We start from the raw sequence: 17,095 nt of genomic DNA, 5'->3' as shown, positions 1-17,095 counted from the left end.
CAATCACCTATTCATCACCCGAACCGATACCCTTAGCATAATTCCAGCATGATGTTCACTCTTGAACGTGCCTACACTTGCATATACACATTCTATTACATAGGGAGGCGTCTGTGGATTGTTCTGGTCTGCTTCATCTTTCTGCATTCCTCGGTTTTTTATATTGCTTGACATCTAGTGCATTGGGCTGGCTTAGATCAAAATACAAATTTTCCCACATCCGTTATTGGTTATGAGACTTTGCGATAATCGTATATCACCATGAATCACCATTTGCAATGGGGAATCCGTATCTCATCGTTTGGATGCTCTACATGGGGTCAAGGCTAGTATGAAGTGCCGCCATTTTCATGTCAACAGTCCATTATTCAAGAAATCACCCTTTGAGCCAACATGTTTAGTGCCCAAAAACCGAATTCCTATGTCCCATTCGAAAAATGAAGGTCATCATGGCTATCATTATGCTTGCTTTCCTGCTCTTTGCAGGCAGTCTGTCGGGGTATCACCACCGCTGGTACCAATCCTAACGTCTCTTCTCATCAAGTAATCCCCCGCGTCTATGAAAGCGACTTTGATCTAGGCACTTAGAGAGAAAAAAGAAAGCAAAGAACCAAAACCAGTTCCGAAACTCCCAAATCCCATAAAAGCTAGCCCGGCCAGCACACAGTCCACATCTCGGCTTCTTGATTTCGTTACGTACGTAGATAATGCCTCTCCTTGAGTACCTATTGACCGTCCCGTATGATCCCAAACCAATGCCGTACGCCATGCCAAATGCAGCCACTCCTCCGTGATGTATCTTCGTGGTAGAATGCGTGGATGTGTCGCCACTTGAGAACCCCATCAAGATGGATCAAGCAAAGAATCAAATGCAAGCTTCGAAAAGACAGACGGAAGAAGCTAGAACTCAAGGGTTGAAGAGGAATGAAAAGGTGATGGTCTGTCAAGCCCTTAACGGCGCGCTGCAGGCTGGTGACAAGCTGGTCTGATTGCGGTCCAGGGACAGGAGTTGACCGGCAGCTTATTCTTGACAAAGGGATGATTGCGTGCTAATTGCTCTTGGGTGAGGTAAAAAGCTCGCCAGATACCTCTTTTGAGCCCAGAAAGTTGTTGGTCGAGGAAGGAGGCAAGCTAAATGATAGGCCATTGACGTGAATCAGGTTTCTTCAACACCTTGTGGCCCGTCGACTTTTCACCTAGTGGTCAAAAGCCCCAACTGCCAGTTTCAATGAACTCCCCCTATCCGCTCGACATCGGCTCAAGCATCCACGTCCTCAAGCGCCCTCCCTTTTTTCGCCCCCCCCCCCCCAAGATGGCCTTGCTACCCGTGACATCCCCGCTCACAAGCCAGACTCTCAGTAAGGCATGGTGCTGATGCCACTGTCAGCGCCACTTCCAGACCCACCCTTCTTCGAAGACGATCCCGAACCCGAAGCGCCACCCTTGCTGCGAGAGCTGCTGTTCGCCCCAGAAGCGTTGTTGCGACGCTTGCCGACACTGCTGGAGTTGCTGCTAGACCCACCACCGCTGTTCCGGTTGCCAGAGTTGCGCTTTTTGTAATAGGACTTGCCCTTGCCGCCACCGTTCTTGTTCCAGTTGTTGCCGGGGCCGCCGCCTCGCCGGCTATTGTTGTTATTGTTGTAATTGGACTTGTTCGCGTTCGACGATGATTTCTTGGCACTCTGAGCCTGGAGCTGCTGGAAGCGTCGGTGCCAGGCATCAACGCTCTTAGCTTCAGCCTGTGTCATCGACGGTCCTGAAGGATCAGTGTCCGGCGCGGCAAAGTAGCGAGATGACTCAAGTTGCTCCTCCTCCTCGTCATCTTCAATCTCGTCTAAGTCCTCATCATCCTCGAAGAACTCATCGCCTATCTCTTCTACCTGGTCATGGACCACACCGCGCCTGGCATCATCGGGGGGTATTTCAAACTCTTCATCGTCGCTGACAAGGTCCACAAACTCACGAGGCTTGTGGTGCGAGGAAATAATATCGGCCCCAGCCCAAGGGCCAGTGGCCTTGTGACCCATCATCTCCATGTACTGGTCATGGAAACGCTGAACCAGGGGGGCAAATTTCGCACCATACATGTCCACTTTGGTTTTGTCGATGCCCCTGATGGTGTACATCTTCGCAACGCTGGTGGTCCAACGCATGGCCATCTCGCGGTACTGAAGATCCGTGAAAATGGGTCGGCGCAACCCGTTTCGGTTGCGGAGGGTCTCATCAACTTCCTTCGCCTTCTCAACAAAGGCTTGAACGACATCTCGGTGGACATCGTCGATGCCGGCTTCACTGAGCCTCTCATCGCGGGCGATGGGCGGACCAAGTTCATCCAGTGTTTGCTGCCGTTGTTTCGAAGGGGCCCGATGACGAGAAGGACCCGGTTCATAGGAGACATCATCCGCCTCTTCATCGGAAACGACAAAGCCATCTCTCTGGTAACCCGAGCTGTGCCGCCGAAGGGCCACGTGTTCTTCGAAAGCTTCTTCGTCATCATCCTCGGAAGTCCTTGTTGTCGATTTTGCTTTTCTCTTTCTCGACGTAGCTGTGACAGGGGAAGAGACATTAGTTGACGGAGGAGGTCGTTTGGCCCGTGAATTTTTCGAAGTAGTAGATCTACGATCGTCTTCCGACTCCGCAGCGGTGCGGCCCTTAGGCGCAGCAGCTTTGACTCCACGGCTAGGTACCTCCAGCTCTAGTCGACGCTTGCCAGCGAAATACTCTTTGGCATTTTTGCCAAGCTGCAAGTCACACGTCAGCAATTTCGCTTAGACATTGACAAAAAATGCACTTACAGTGAAAAGCGTGATAGGGACGTTGTTGGTTTGGCTGACCCGGGTAAAGTCCGACAGGGATTCCTCTGCATGAAGAGCCATGACGATCCGATGGACATCGTAAGAATGCATGCCCTTGCACACACCTGCACCCTCAATGTGTTGATTTGCCCTCACATTCCTGTTTAGGGTGACAATCTCGGTGATGCGGCCTAAAGTTGCCTCCTTGGTATGTTTAACGGCTTTAAGGATGGCTAGAGCAGACTCGGTCACATCGACCTTCTCAAAACCGCCAGCACCAGTTCGGCCCTCCCTACAATTGTCACAAAGGTTGTTGCAATCAGCCGGATCGAACTGCTCGCCAAAGTATCGCAGGATCTGGACCCTACGACAAGCGTATTTGCTCTCGCAGTACATGATCATGTTGTTCAGCAGGTCACGCTGCCGAGCCTTCTCTTCGGGCAGCTTCTCTGGGTCGTTGTTGATCAGCCGTCTGAGAATGGGAACGTCTTGCCAGCAAAAGTAGAGGTAACAGTCTGAGCCCTGTCCGTCTCGACCAGCTCTACCTGTCTCCTGGTAGTAACCCTCAAGACTTTTCGGGATATTCTGATGGATGACAAAGCGGACATCCGGTTTGTCAATTCCCATACCAAAAGCGATGGTGGCAACGACGACTTGGATTTCGCCGCTTTGCCATTCATTCTGTATCTCTACCTTCAGGCTTGGGTCGATCTGAGCGTGATAATGACGGACTTTAAGGTGAAACTTCTCCTTGAGTGTGGCAGCTGTCGATTCTGCTGCGTGCCGCGAGAGGGTGTAAATGATGCCGCTCTGTCCAGGATACTTGTTGATGATCATTTCCCCAATATCCCTAACGTAGTGTGGGCCCTTATGGCGGACCTCATAGTAAAGGTTGGGGCGGTTGAAGCTCTGTGAGAAAACCTCACAGTTCTCCATTGAAAGGTTGTGCTTGATGTCTGCAATGACATTGCGGGTGGCGGTTGCGGTCAAGGCCATGACGGGCACTCCCGGAAACTTGCGTCGAAGCTCCCCCAACTGTTTGTAGTCAGGGCGGAAATCATGACCCCATTGGCTCACGCAATGAGCTTCGTCGATGACGAGGCGGGCGAATTTCTTCTTCCGGTACAGCGATTCTAAGGCTTTCCTGAACGCGACGCTGTTGACAACCATCTCGGGAGTGACATATAGCAGCTGGATGTAATGCTCTGGGTTTTCCTCATTGAACACGTTCAGGATATGAGAGCGTAGATCCGATCTCAGTTCACCGTTGAATGTGTTGGCCCTGATGTTGAGCGCCTTCAAGTGTTCGACCTGATCGTGCATCAAACTGATAAGAGGAGAGACGACGATGGTCATCCCTCGGGTCTTACCGCTGTTTACCATGGCCGGGAGCTGGTAGCAGAGTGACTTCCCACCTCCAGTAGGCATGAGGACGAAGGCATCCTTGCCCGCCAGCGTAGCGTTGATGGCTTCGAGTTGGTTGTGGCGGAACCCCGACATCCTGAACCGGTCTTTGAGCGCACGGCGAACATCTTCTGACCAAGGATAAACCATTAACGCAGGATTGATGCTTAGAGCCTTTCGCTGGAGAGGAACAGTGTTTGCTGCAGGTCGTCGTCTTGCAACAATACCGGCGTTCCCCGATGACTCTGATAAAACCGATCGTTCCCGAATACTTCCAGGGCCAGTTGCGAGAGCAGAGCGATGGTGCTGTTGCTCCAGTCTATTAACGGCTGCAATCATCTCTTCATCGTCATCGTCATCAAAATAGTCCTCTTCATCATCCATTTGGGGAGCCTTTTCAGCAGCGTTTACGAAAGTTTTCGCAGAGCTCCTAGCCGGAGTTCTCGCAACAGGACTAGACTGTGACACCTGAACTGGAGGCTGGAAAGCACCATCACTGTCTGAGGGTGCCACATTTTCAGTGCCGATGGGGGTTGAAAGACCGGCCTCAAAGTCATCGTCGTCAATAATTTCGATAACGGTTGGCTGTTTCGTGGAGATGAAAGCTCCAGCCCGGTCGTTCGTTGCTGGGGTTTGCGTCCCTGAAAAAGCGCGAGCTGATGGGAGAACAGGTGTGTCGACGGTACCCTGGGCACTTCCAGTTGGCTGAGCACGTGGGCGACTGGGCTGCGCCTGATGTGTAGGCTCGGCCTGTTGAGGTCGGATCGGCGGCGAATGCTGCGTTTGAGAAACGACCTCAGAATTGTATTCTGGAATGGAGATGCATTGGTTGGGGCCAGTTTTGTGAGATGGTTGTGTAGCAAGAACTACGGGAACATTATGCGGCGAGTCAAGGGCAGCAATGGAATCATTGGGGTCCTGAAGAAAGTCAAGGTCGTTGAAGCCAGCGGCGATAAGATTCTGGAGTATGTCGATTTCTTTGGCCTTGATAACCTCACTCAAAGAGTCCAGTCGCTCTTCATCCGTCATGAGGTCCTTACCCTCTGCAAAGGCTTCGACCATCTGGGTGACGAGGGCCTCTCGCTGGGCAAGAAGGTCCTTGTGAGCTTGAAGAAGGTCCGGAATGGCCTCCAGTGCTCTTTGCTTCTCCATCCATACTGTCCGAGCATTGCGGGCTTTTTCGCGCTCTTCCTTTGATGTGCGCTTTTGTAAGCTTTGCATATAATCCTCCTGAGTCTTGCGTAGCTGCTCCTTGATGAAAAGCCGCTTGATCTCCAAGACAGATGGTCTTTCGAGGAAGAGCTCCAATAGTTTGCTATTATGTTTGATCTCTGGGTTCAAAGAGCTTTGCGAGCTCTTTTTTGGCCCATCTACCCCGGGATGGACTATTTCAGGAGGGTCTGTATCTTCACTCTTGTCGGTTGGCAGCACACTCTCACTTGACATTGTCTGCTTATCTGACGCAGCACCTTGACAAACAGCGTGATAAGTATTCAAGAGCCGTGAGGTCTTCACTGGAGTTTCTGCGATGGATAAGGAAGCCTCATCAATATCCATGCGATGGTCCATGCTTGTGGTCTCCGGGCTTGGGTCAATCACCATGGTTGATCGGATTGTCGGTGGGCTTGCAAAGTCATCCTCTGAGTCCCAGACAATATCATGCCTGCTCCTCTTAGTTTTATTGCTTGCTTGAACTGAAGCAGAGTTCTCTGGATCGGCTTCTGCAATCCTATCCGGAACAGGAGATGAAGGGCTCTTTCGCTTCCGCCCGATATGTTCTGGCTGTGGAGAGGGAGTCCTAGTCATGCTAGCCCGAGACCTCCCGGCAACCGAGCCAAAATCTTGACCTTGGTGAGTGACCGAGTCCATGGAAATAGAGGACTTATTGGCCAACGATGTAACGGTTGCAGAGACTGGAGATGATGAGGAGACATCGGAGAAAACAAAACTCGAGTATTTCGGCCTTGAGGTCGGCTTTGGGACTGCTGATGGGGAAATCAAATCCTCAATATCCGGAAACTCTTCTTGCATGGATAAGCTGGGCTTTGTTGCTGTAGTGTCCAACCTGGGACTGTCGCGTTTCGCCTTAAGTGTCCGGCTGGAGATAGACTCAGGTCGTTCAGCATAATCCTCTTTCCACATTGTCCTCTCTTCCCCAAATGCCGCCACTGAACTGGAATCAAATGCATCGGCATCGGTCAGGTCCAGAGCATCCTCTAAGATATCGTCGCCCACGGAGATGTCGGCAGCGATACCGGATTGGGCAGCAGGAAAGGCACGCCTTGTAGAACCAGTGGCGAAAGGCGATTCAGATCTAAACTTTGATGGGTTCTGGGTGATGATCATGTCGGAGTAAGCTCTCTGCAAAGGCCCAGGACCAGTTGGCGTGGTTGTGCTAGTAGTCGGTGCCGGGGTCGGCATGGGTTGCTGTTGTTTAACACCTGGTGCTAGTGTTGAGCGATCGAAGCTGGTGTTTAGAGGTCGGCTCTCCATCTTTCGTTTAAGCGATTTCTCGTTAGCATCTTGCAACCTAGTGTTGGATGCGGCTTGATTTGGCTCTGGACGTGTGGTGGAGAGTGTGGCATTAGAGTGAGTATCGGAAAAAGAGGTAGGGCGAGTGTTGGGAAACGATTTGGAGGTGTTGGAGGGCAGGTTCGAGTGAGAGCCAGACTGGAAGGATAAAGCAGATGCGGCGCGAGAAGGCTGGTGGTCAGGCCTGCGATGTTGTTGGGATGACTGTTGCCCCGTCAAAGACTCGGCGGAGGCTGCGGGCTCGGTGGTGTTGTGACACCTCGCAGCAGGCCGAGCGATGCGGTTTCCCACGCCAGACGCACCAAGTGCGCTGGAGGAGTTCGTCGAGACATCAGGGGCATTGGGCTCGAAGGTGTCGCCCGCATCAAGCACTGTAGGAAACTCGGGACCCGACGGCGGTGACCGCGACACGCTCTGCAGCAACCAGCCAAGATGCTCGCGGAGATTGTTTTTCGTCATCAAGTCGAGTCCGAACGGCGGTCCCAGCCTGCAACCGCGCGCCGTCGCAAGTCGGGCATGCAAATGTCCAGTGAGCGTGACGACAAAACCCAGGAAGAGGTTCTGGAGCCAAGGGGCTTGGGATGTGATACGAGCTTGCGCGGGGATCTTTCCATGCAAACCGGGAAATCCACCGCGAGACGCGTCCCGCTCCAACGTGAGACGCGTTGTCAGGTGCTGGCCCAGCTTCCAAGGTGGGGAAGAGAAATGCGAGCTTGGCGGCTGTTGCCGGTTGCGCGATGTGATTGGTGGATGATGGCAAAGGGCCAACGGGACCAGCCGCTCCAGGAAAAGGGTCCCAACCAAGACGCCGCGTCTAGTACGTACCTTGTGCAAGTATTACCAATTCTGTGGCTGATAGGGGATGATCCAGCCCGATTGTGTACTTCTTGGAGTGTCCTGTTCTTATACAAAAATGGATCCGTAGATATGATTGGGCGTCTTAAGGCATACATTTAGGTTAGTAACTTGAGCTCTGTCAGCAGGAGTTATAACTGAGGGACGTGGTGCCTATAGACTTACGGTCTGCTCCTGGTGGGATGGTCTAATGTTTCCAGGTGCCAGCAGCTGTTTGACTCGTGTTTTGTTAGTAGTAAAATTCGTTATGAATGTTGAAGGTTGAATTGTTACTGAATAAGAAGATCAGTGCATAAATCGGTCGCGAAGCTAAGAGAATTAGAGCTGTAAGTGGGCCGAGGAGAGTCGACATCGGGACGAAGATATGTATTGAGGTTGTCTAATGGTAACATTGAATACATATCTCTATTGGGTATGTCGTAACTAGTAATTGTGTTTGCTGCAGCACGTATATGCCAGTCATTCCACGGCTCATGTGTCAAAAAAAGCCAGCCGAATATTGCCACCACCAGGGTTCAGTCAACAACTAGTGATATACCATCCCAAGCACCAGACTCATAAGAGGAATAGATATTGACTTCCAAAGGAGAATGTTCGGTTTTTCAGTAGCTGTCAACAGTCGACATCGCTAGTTTGGTCATTATGAGTAGTGCATACTTGTGAGATAGAAAGGGGGATGCGATCATCAGCTACTGATCATTTTGATGAAACAAGATAGGATGGCAGCCGCACAAGTTTAAACCCATGAGTGCTCTAAGAAATATTCACTAATCCAAAGAGCGCGGTACGGCTCAGCCTTTGATTTCGTCCAACCAAAGTCTCTCGAATAACAGTTAAAACGGACCTCAAGAATGCCAAGTTTATTAGGTTCGGGTACGGTACCCGACTCAGCTGAGAACTCAAAGCAGATGTTAAAACAACCGAGTTTCCAAGCATTTTCCGTTGACACTCTCGGGACTCAGAGTAGGTCTAACTAACTTACATAATTATATATTTACACTCTTGAAATCGACTATTTACATAGGTACTGTTTGCAAGCGTCAAACATGATCCGTGCAATATTCAGCGTTGTCTCTATTGCTTCAAATAACGAACGTTCTATTCCTGCAGTTACTTCTGATGTATCCATGACGACCTAAGATGAAATCGAGATTATAAAGCCCCCGTAACCCCCCTGGTATATCCCGTGAACGCCATGCTAGTTTATCCAACGCAATGTAGCAATCCTTCTTAGACGTATATCTTAAAAATACCATCCCTCTCCCTATCATAATGGAGGGGTGTCGGGCAACCAACGGAAGCTGTCTGTGACTGCGTTCCCTCCTTTCAGCCCAGAGGTGAACAGATACATTCTCCCACTCAACCCCATGCAAAATTCTGCTGTGGCTGGCCCTGCTCCCTTACCCCTAACAGCTCATCCACAGTATTGTTCAACCCAGAGGCCGGTCAAGCCAACCCTCCTCATCACCGCTCTTTGGCTTTTCCGCAGAATTGAAGAAGAACATTAGCGTCACCAAGGCCTTCCCAGAACCGGACACCACAAGGGCAGCCGGCGAGCTGTGTCTCTTGAAGATGTAAGCACCAGCCAAGATACCCAGAATGAAGATGATTAAGAACCCAGCCCTCCTGTTCCTCGGGCGGTTGTGGAGCTTGAACAGCTTCGGATCGATCACCAGGTCCAGCCACGCGGCGGTGGCCATGGCAGTGGTGATCTCCTGCAGGCGAAGAGATCGCGAGAGCACGACCTGGCTTCCCGCGGCGCTGGCCAAGAAACCGATGGCAAGGAGAGTGCGAGTTCCTTTCACAGGCAGTTCGTTGTTCTCATCCAATTGAGAATATTGGACTCCAGCTGCCGCGAAGACCAGACCAGTCTGCACAAGGTTGCTGAAGATAAGCCATGCACGGCGACGAGGCCCGACGAGATGTCCAAGCTGGCCAGTAATGTAAGCCGAAAGAAGGAAGAACCCAAGGGCAACACCGATGTTGGGAGTCTCGAAGATGTCACCATCCAAATTGGGGAAGACGAGGGCCAAAATGAGGAAGACCGTGTTGCCAGTTTGATTAGAGGCGAAGCAATGGAAGTCAGGGAAAGAAACAGCATCTAGGCGATGTCAGGAACCGACATAGACTTTGTGACCAAGGGGCAAATATTTAACTTACCTTGAAGACCAATGCAGAATGTGAGAATAAGGAGCTGGATTTCAGCCAAGATGGTAGGGCGAACGTTTCCGGTCAGATACACCCATAGTTTATCCTTGGTTGACATCGGAGCTGTCGAAACGTTGCTGCGTTGCTCTTCAGTCACTCCCTCAGTGGATGAGCCGCTGCTAGTGGGCAACTGTTTGTCTGTTGGCGGCATGATGACGAAGTAGAGATGATAGCGTCTCTTATGATCCTCAACGAAGGTACTAGGCCTCACGAAGACCAGAGTAGGCTGAAATCTGCAGTCTTATAGGGAATGACTTAATATTCTGATACAGAAGACAACTGGAGGGTACTTGGAAGGGGATAGGACAACGAAATCATGGGATGAACATGGGGAGGGAACGGTTGAGAAATGGAAATGGGGACGTGTTTATGTATCGTCCCAAAGAAACAAAATTGAGTGTGAGCCACCGATGAGCCAGCCGTTCCGAGAGAGTTTTCGTTCGCTCAGCCCTGTGAGACGTCTCATCCGGCAGACTTGGCTGCAGTGGCGGATCCACGCCGAGGCCCGGGACGAGGGAAAAGGGTCTGAGAGGTGATCTCCGACGGCGGTGTGCCTGTCAAGAGCCCCATCCTGCCAAAACGGTTCGTGGAGCAGCCCCTCCCAGATCCCTGTACAAAGAATAAACTACTGTACGTTGCTGCCGAACATGTCAGGAACGGGAATCCCTGCCGCGATCCCAGGAATGAGATCAGTCTAGGGACGGCAACAAACCTGGACGCATAGCTCATCCGGCATGATGCGCTAGACATGGTGACAACGACCCGCCGGTCTGGAACCGGTGACTGACATGATGACAGAGATATGCAAAAATTCTCCAGTAACCCAGATTAATGGGTCCCATTGTGACATCACTCTTCGGACGTGGGACGGGTCGAGGCGGAAGCGGCGCCGGCACGGTCGGTTAAAGTGGGTCAGTCCGGGGGTCGCATGTCGGCAGTCGGCATGCAGCCCGGTGTTGGCGATCCGGCCGATGAGCCTTGGCAGACCCCAGATCTCGGCGGAGACAACTCGGGGAGGTGGACAACTTTCCGCCGAGGACACGTCTTCGCCTTCAGACTCGTAAATCTTTAGAATTTTTAGGATGTTTCCAGCATATCTTCGACCGAATCAACATTGTAAACGAAATGCTGCTGCTTTGCGCTCTTTGTCCAACACCCGCATGCCGACAGCCGCCGACAGCCGGACATACAGAAGCGCAGAAAGCGGCCAGCATGAACGACAGTCGGGATCCATATTTTCGGTGTCGGGTTGTAAGACTGGTCGAGTGCGTTGTCCAGCCGCCGAGGCGGTCAGAAGGATGGAATCAAAAAGATGGATTTGGCTAGCCCCGGTTTGCAGTTTTGTGGCGGCCTACGGCTCGATGTTGCAGTTGAAGAAGGGTTAGGGTTGTGTTAGAATGGGCACACAAACACAACTTTATTCCCGGTTACTCTTTGGCTGAAAAGATAGTATATGTTTCGTCCAATAAGTCCTGAAGGTTGAGGTGGATGACTCCAGTTCGAGAAGACGCGGCTTAGCTTCTGTGTCCTTCGTCTCACACACGAGCACGGGAGTCCTGGGATCTATGCTTCCCGGGCTCGTGCTTGCCGAAAATCTGCTATGGTGGGACAAACAAGGATGATTTGTCAAATTCGACACTCTTCGGGGAGCTGTCATGCTGTCATCCCACTCTTCCGGCTCCCGAAAACCAAGCCCTTGCTTTCGGGCCGGTTCACACACACACAACCGGCTGCGCGAGAAGTCGACGAGTTAATTTTCCAAAGTGACTCTATCGCCTGTAGTGATGTGTGCGTCGCATATATGATTAACAGCCACTCCTTCCAATAGAACCTCACAAGTTTCTCTGGGAACCTGTCGTTTTGCTCCGCGGAAATCGCAAGAGGACCCACAGCCATCGGGGTTAGGTTTTGTCACTCCAGCGTTCCTTATCGTCGCTATCAATCAGGTACAATCAGATAACCCCCCATCTTCCCCAAACGTCCGTGCCTTCCGTGGAAACAGCGTGTTGATTGTTCATGTCTGGGAAAGATCGTCTGAGTTATTCCTCAATGATGTCATCCCGAGAACTTGAGAAGGACTTTGCTGTAACTAATCCGGTTCCATCAACTCCTAACTGCAAGCATTGCTCATTACTCTGTGAAGATTATTACCCAGATTGCCTTTGTCAGAAAGCTGGCCGACTCTGCAACCTATCACTCGTAAGTTGTGCCATTTCCGAGGATGTTGTGCGAAGTTCCCTCCTTGTCTCCATCCCCCGGTTTCTTATCGTCTGCTTAAGGACCTGGCCCTTTATCAGATATCAACGGGCATGAGACCCCCATACTCGTCTCGCACAATCCTAGACTCCTAATCTAGTCAACATAGTTGATGGTATTGATCTCTCCTGTGCAGTGGATAGCATGCAGCTTTACAAAGACGATGGAAAACGTCAATACGATAGTGACATAAGGAATACCATCCTAGCTGTGTGGTGGTTAGCAAATGCACCCCTTGTCTCATCTAGAAAAACTGATATGTAGCCATGGTTTGGATATTAACGCTCTGGCAAACTTGTAACAACCCTCATTGCAACTAAGACTGCTCTAGCAATGGCAAGTAGGTGACAAGCTGCCATGAGCTTTAAATTGAGATACCTTTATGCCTCTCCCGAGGTCAACCCTGTTACACTCAAAGCCCGGTCAATCCCATTCCTCAACCCGTTGGACATCTATGGGCGGGTGTTCTTTTTCTCCTGGTTTGGTTTTATGATAGCCTTTTGGGCATGGTATACATTTCCGCCGCTGGTATGGTATTCTGATATTAATTGAACAATCCCGCTAGCTGAGGGATACTGACGCGGACACACAGTTATCCCATGTCATCAAGTACGACCTCCATTTGTCTCCTGTCCAGGTTGCCAACTCCAATATTGTTTCTTTGTGCGCAACGTAAGTCACTCAGCCACAATAACACCATGACTTGGTTTACTTGCTAACACTACTAGACTTCTTGTTCGATTAATATCTGGACCCTTATGTGACCGATTTGGTCCTCGCAAAGTGTTTGGCGGGCTTCTACTCGTCGGTTCAATTCCTCTTGGCCTAGCCCCTCTTGTCCACGATGCTACAAGTCTGTACATCAGCCGATTTTTCATCGGTATCTTGGGAGGATCTTTTGTTCCATGCCAGGTCTGGTCAACCAGTTTCTTCGATGTCAATATTGTGGGTACCGCCAATGCCATCACAGGGGGCTTCGGCAATGCTGGCGGTGGGATCACTTACTTCATCATGCCGGCTGTCTACGACGCCCTTGTTTCTTATGGTTACGCTCCTGCTCAAGCTTGGCGTCTTACCTTTCTAGTCCCTCTCTGCATGGTCATTACAACCGGTGTGGCACTCCTGCTTCTGTGCCCCGACACTCCCGCCGGAAAATGGAACAAGTGCCCCTTAAAGGAAACCAGCATCACTGCCAGCAGCACAGCCACCGACATACCTAACTTGTTATCCGACAAGCCACTCACCTCTCCTGAACTGTCTCGCTTTCCCTCAATCGAGAGACAACTAGACCTCGAGAAACCCCTTTCTCATATCCCAACTACACCGACGCGCTCACCAGCATCAGCATCAAATACTCTAGCAGTGCTACTTTCCCCGCAAACTTTCTTCCACACCCTAACTTACCTCGCCTCCTTCGGTTCAGAGCTCGCAATCAACTCAATTCTCTCCTCCTTCTACCTCGCGACCTTCCCTTCCTCTTTAATCCCATCCAAAGCCGCCAACCTAGCCGCCATTTTCGGCTTCCTTAACTTCATCACTCGTCCCCTGGGGGGAGCCATCAGCGACTTCCTCTACGCGCACCCGCCAACGTCCAAGATCCAACCTCTCTGGTACAAAAAAGCTTGGATCCTTTCATGTGGACTGCTCAGCGGCACAATTCTTCTTATTCTCAGCCGCTTCGCTTCCGTGTCCAGCCCCAGCCAAGCAACAATCGTGGTGCTTGTCGTGTTAGCAGCTGTCTTCCTCGAAGCTGGGAATGGCGCCAACTTCAGCCTGCTCCCTCACGTCCACCCGGAAGCTAATGGTTTAGTTTCTGGGTTTACTGGGGCAGCAGGGAACCTTGGTGGTGTATTGTTTGCAATAGTTTTTCGATCTGTTGGCAAGAGTGGTACCTCGACAGGTTATGCAAATGGGTTTCGAGTGCTTGGTTTTGTTAATCTTGCAATATGTGTGGCGGTTGGATGGACTAGGCCCGTCCCTAAACTCTATGGGTCATGATATGAGGAATTGTAATCAATGACAATATACTTTACTGGCTCAAAAACTCGGCGTCATGTCCCTACCTTGAACTCAATTCTCTTTGGCAGCTATGCAAAAGCAAGTGAGTCACATTTTTCCCTGGACAGTGTCTCTTTGGATCACAGGCAGTAGGTATTACAAGATGTGCTAAGCATGGTTTCACCGACAGAACCACGTTGGCTTGAAATCAGCTTTCTGAGTGAACACGATAAAGCATACCATTGAGCGAACTCTCTGTCTATGACCAACAGACCACCAATAATAATGTTTTCTCACCAGGACTATTCCTGAACACTTGAACACCTGATGCTAGCCGTGTCCAGCCTGGACGCTTGACTAGCAACAAGTCTCACAAATAACTTGAGTATAACTAGACTCCAGCAAAGACGAGTCAACAAAATAACAGGAAGTTAACTCTAATCCCTGAGACCCTCCTCAGCCACCTTCCTCTCCCATTCTTCTCTCAAATTATGTTTCTCCTGGCCACCCCGTGAACTTGTCTGTTTGCCCATCATTGCCTTGGCTTCCTTCTTCACAACTGCCAACAACTCTTCTTTGTGCTGGCCGATTGTCTCCATGACCAACTTAGGGTTGAACCACCCCAATCGATCTTTGATCTCGTCCTTCTCCAACTCATACGGAGACGAGAGCTGTAGCAAATTGCCATTTGCACCAACGCGCCACTTCTCCCAAAATCCCTCGAACCCTTCTTTTGACGGTGTTTCGGCGCGGCTGAACACATCTTGCATATAGTTATCGAAGCAAAGCAGGTGGGCTATGTCAAGCGGTTTCCCCGAGCCATGCAGAACGATCATGCTTCCGATGAATCTGCCTGGAATAAAGGACGGGCGACCAAATGGCCGAACTGGGTTGACGAAAGTGCTGTCGCCGGTGGCACCCTGTACCTGTCGTCCGTGGTCCGTTTTCTTGACGTTGGCATAAAACTGCTGGTCGACGACTGCAGTGATTCCAAGGTAGAACAACTTCAAGTCGGACCACATGTTGGCACCGTATTCCCGAGACAGATAGTTGCAGTCCCGCAGATACCATCGCAGACCAAGTAAAAAGGCGAGGGCGATGGGTGAGTCGATCTGCTTTATGGGCTGGAGAGGGACATAGACTGGCTCATACGGCTGTTGGATGCCCATTGCAACATTGAGGCCAAGCCGCAAATCGGAGACCTTGATGCCACTGATCACTTCAGATGGCCACTGCTTAGGGTCCTTGAGACAAGGGCAATCGAGCGTCTCAAAGAAACGCACGGCCGTATGGACTTCTCGAGGTGTAATGTCTCGAATCTCCTGGTCTCTCGGGTCGCTTTTTCCCTCATCGGAAAAGACGAGGACAGGTCCGAAAAACGGTCTATTTACCAAATCACAATCAGCTCGTTGTGTCGTTTCCATCAAGAAAGTGTGAGCACATTAATTGTATTGGCACCTTACCGCAAGTATCCCGGTTCCGAAATGGCATTGATAGACCTGTTGACATGAACAAAAGACTTTGGCCTTGGAAACTTGATGCCGTAGTATTGCACCAATAATGTGGTGCCGATGCGGCTAGAATCATCGCAAGGCTTTGTGTCAACCCTTGTATATATTCGGAATTAATTTAGGTAGATGGGCTTACCGGCTCTTGAACGGAGGATGGAGGTTGATTCTGGCGATTTGGATCCATTTATCAAGGAGATCATTTTCGCTCTCGCGAACAGCGTTCCAGAACTTTTCGATGTCAGGATGCTCAACCCTGATAACATTGCGTTCCCCCACGAGTTCTGGAACAGCCCACAGAAGCTTAGGTTTCGGATCGTAGGCCGGGAAAAAAAGTATACGGCGATGTTTGGGACTTGGTCGTGCATTATCAGCCGTCTCAACTGCGAAGCCCTTGCAGACTTTCTTGTGCATGGGCCAATCGGCGGTCTGACACTCTTTGGAGCAGTATCGTGCGAGTTTGCATAAGTTGCATTGCTTCAGGCCCTGATTCTCGCAAGAAACACACAAATTGTCGACGACGCGGTGGTTCTGATAGGCGTCGTCGATATCAGCCTTTACCCTCTTCAAGTCCTCCTCTGGGTCGGATGATGCAAGCTCATTGACAAAAGCCTCAAAGTCAGGATTGATGTAGGATACCATGCCGATGCTTTCACCAGGGATCCGCCCTAAATGAGCAGATTCTGGTTCGACTGCATTCCAATACCACACATTCGCGACTGGCTTGCCATTTTCGCTTTGGAGCTGCTTCCCTTTGTTCTTCGCGAGGTATGCTTCCGTAACAGATGGTCCCAACATGAGATCTGACAAAGAGGCGGTCGGGACAGTTGGTGGGCTAGGTGGCCGAAATTCCCGTACCTCCCATTCCTCCTTAATTCGTGTCAACTTCCATTTTGTCGAGAAGAGCTCACGCTTCTCCTTGGGTTTGGATGGCGTTTGGGCAGGGCTTGTGTTTTCGCTCTCACGTTTGCCTTCGAGGGAAACTGGGAGGTCTGGAAGCACTGGGACGTCCTCAATCAGTTTCGGTTTTGGATCCTTGGGTATATCCAAGATCTTTTCGCCCTCAAACGGGGCTTTCTCTTCCTGGCGCATTCCGACGAACGGCTAATGGAGCTGGCAAAGATAAGACGGGTCTATGACCATACAAAAAACTGTACAGGTGTGTATGTCTGATGACGAGGAAAGATTTGTTGTTGATCCCGAAGGGACTGGATAAGCCGATCATGTCAAGTTCTGACAAAAAAAAGGTTTGTCCACGGCCAAGTGATGAAAGTCCTGCCTGCTCTCGTTAAGCGCAGTTTCTACATGGCAGAGCAGGCGAACTCCAATGGCATAGACCTCAGGCAACAGAATATCGCATTAGATAGCAGGCACATGGGAGACGTAATTGCTTAAAGTAGGTGAGAACCTGGTTATGTTGATTCAGGTGGCGGCCCTTGGTTGTTGTTTCCTGGGCAAGATCATCCAAGATGTGAGTCACGAACCACAAGACATATTGTTAGTCGGAACTAATCAACAAATCATCAAAGTAGAAAAGAC

The 17,095-nt window shown here is 50.7% G+C and overlaps 3 protein-coding genes across 3 annotated transcripts; 1 reads left to right on the top strand and 2 right to left on the bottom strand.

The window, feature by feature from the left end:
* Positions 1-1,355: 1,355 nt before the first annotated feature.
* On the bottom strand, positions 1,356-9,945 carry CTHT_0061140 (uncharacterized protein; the record flags this gene model as incomplete). Its single annotated transcript, XM_006696367.1, has 6 exons — positions 1,356-2,741; positions 2,796-7,451; positions 7,752-7,796; positions 8,431-8,477; positions 9,043-9,687; positions 9,747-9,945. 6 exons carry the CDS (start codon positions 9,943-9,945, stop codon positions 1,356-1,358), a joined length of 6,978 nt encoding a protein of 2,325 aa, XP_006696430.1.
* Positions 9,946-12,407: 2,462 nt separating this feature from the next.
* Positions 12,408-14,405, top strand: CTHT_0061130 (putative inorganic anion transmembrane transporter protein; the record flags this gene model as incomplete). Its single annotated transcript, XM_006696366.1, has 4 exons — positions 12,408-12,578; positions 12,643-12,722; positions 12,779-13,867; positions 14,393-14,405. The coding sequence occupies 4 exons, from the start codon at positions 12,408-12,410 to the stop codon at positions 14,403-14,405; spliced, it is 1,353 nt and encodes a 450-aa protein (XP_006696429.1).
* An 80-nt stretch (positions 14,406-14,485) lies between these two features.
* On the bottom strand, positions 14,486-16,648 carry CTHT_0061120 (uncharacterized protein; the record flags this gene model as incomplete). The annotated part of the gene is made up of 3 exons (XM_006696365.1): positions 14,486-15,431; positions 15,512-15,625; positions 15,696-16,648. 3 exons carry the CDS (start codon positions 16,646-16,648, stop codon positions 14,486-14,488), a joined length of 2,013 nt encoding a protein of 670 aa, XP_006696428.1.
* Positions 16,649-17,095: the final 447 nt, after the last annotated feature.

The sequence above is a fragment of the Thermochaetoides thermophila genome (assembly GCF_000221225.1).
Source record: "Thermochaetoides thermophila DSM 1495 unplaced genomic scaffold scf7180000011821, whole genome shotgun sequence".
Taxonomy (NCBI): domain Eukaryota; kingdom Fungi; phylum Ascomycota; class Sordariomycetes; order Sordariales; family Chaetomiaceae; genus Thermochaetoides; species Thermochaetoides thermophila.
Note: the sequence above shows the minus strand (reverse complement) of the source record. Positions and strands in the feature narration are given on the sequence as shown.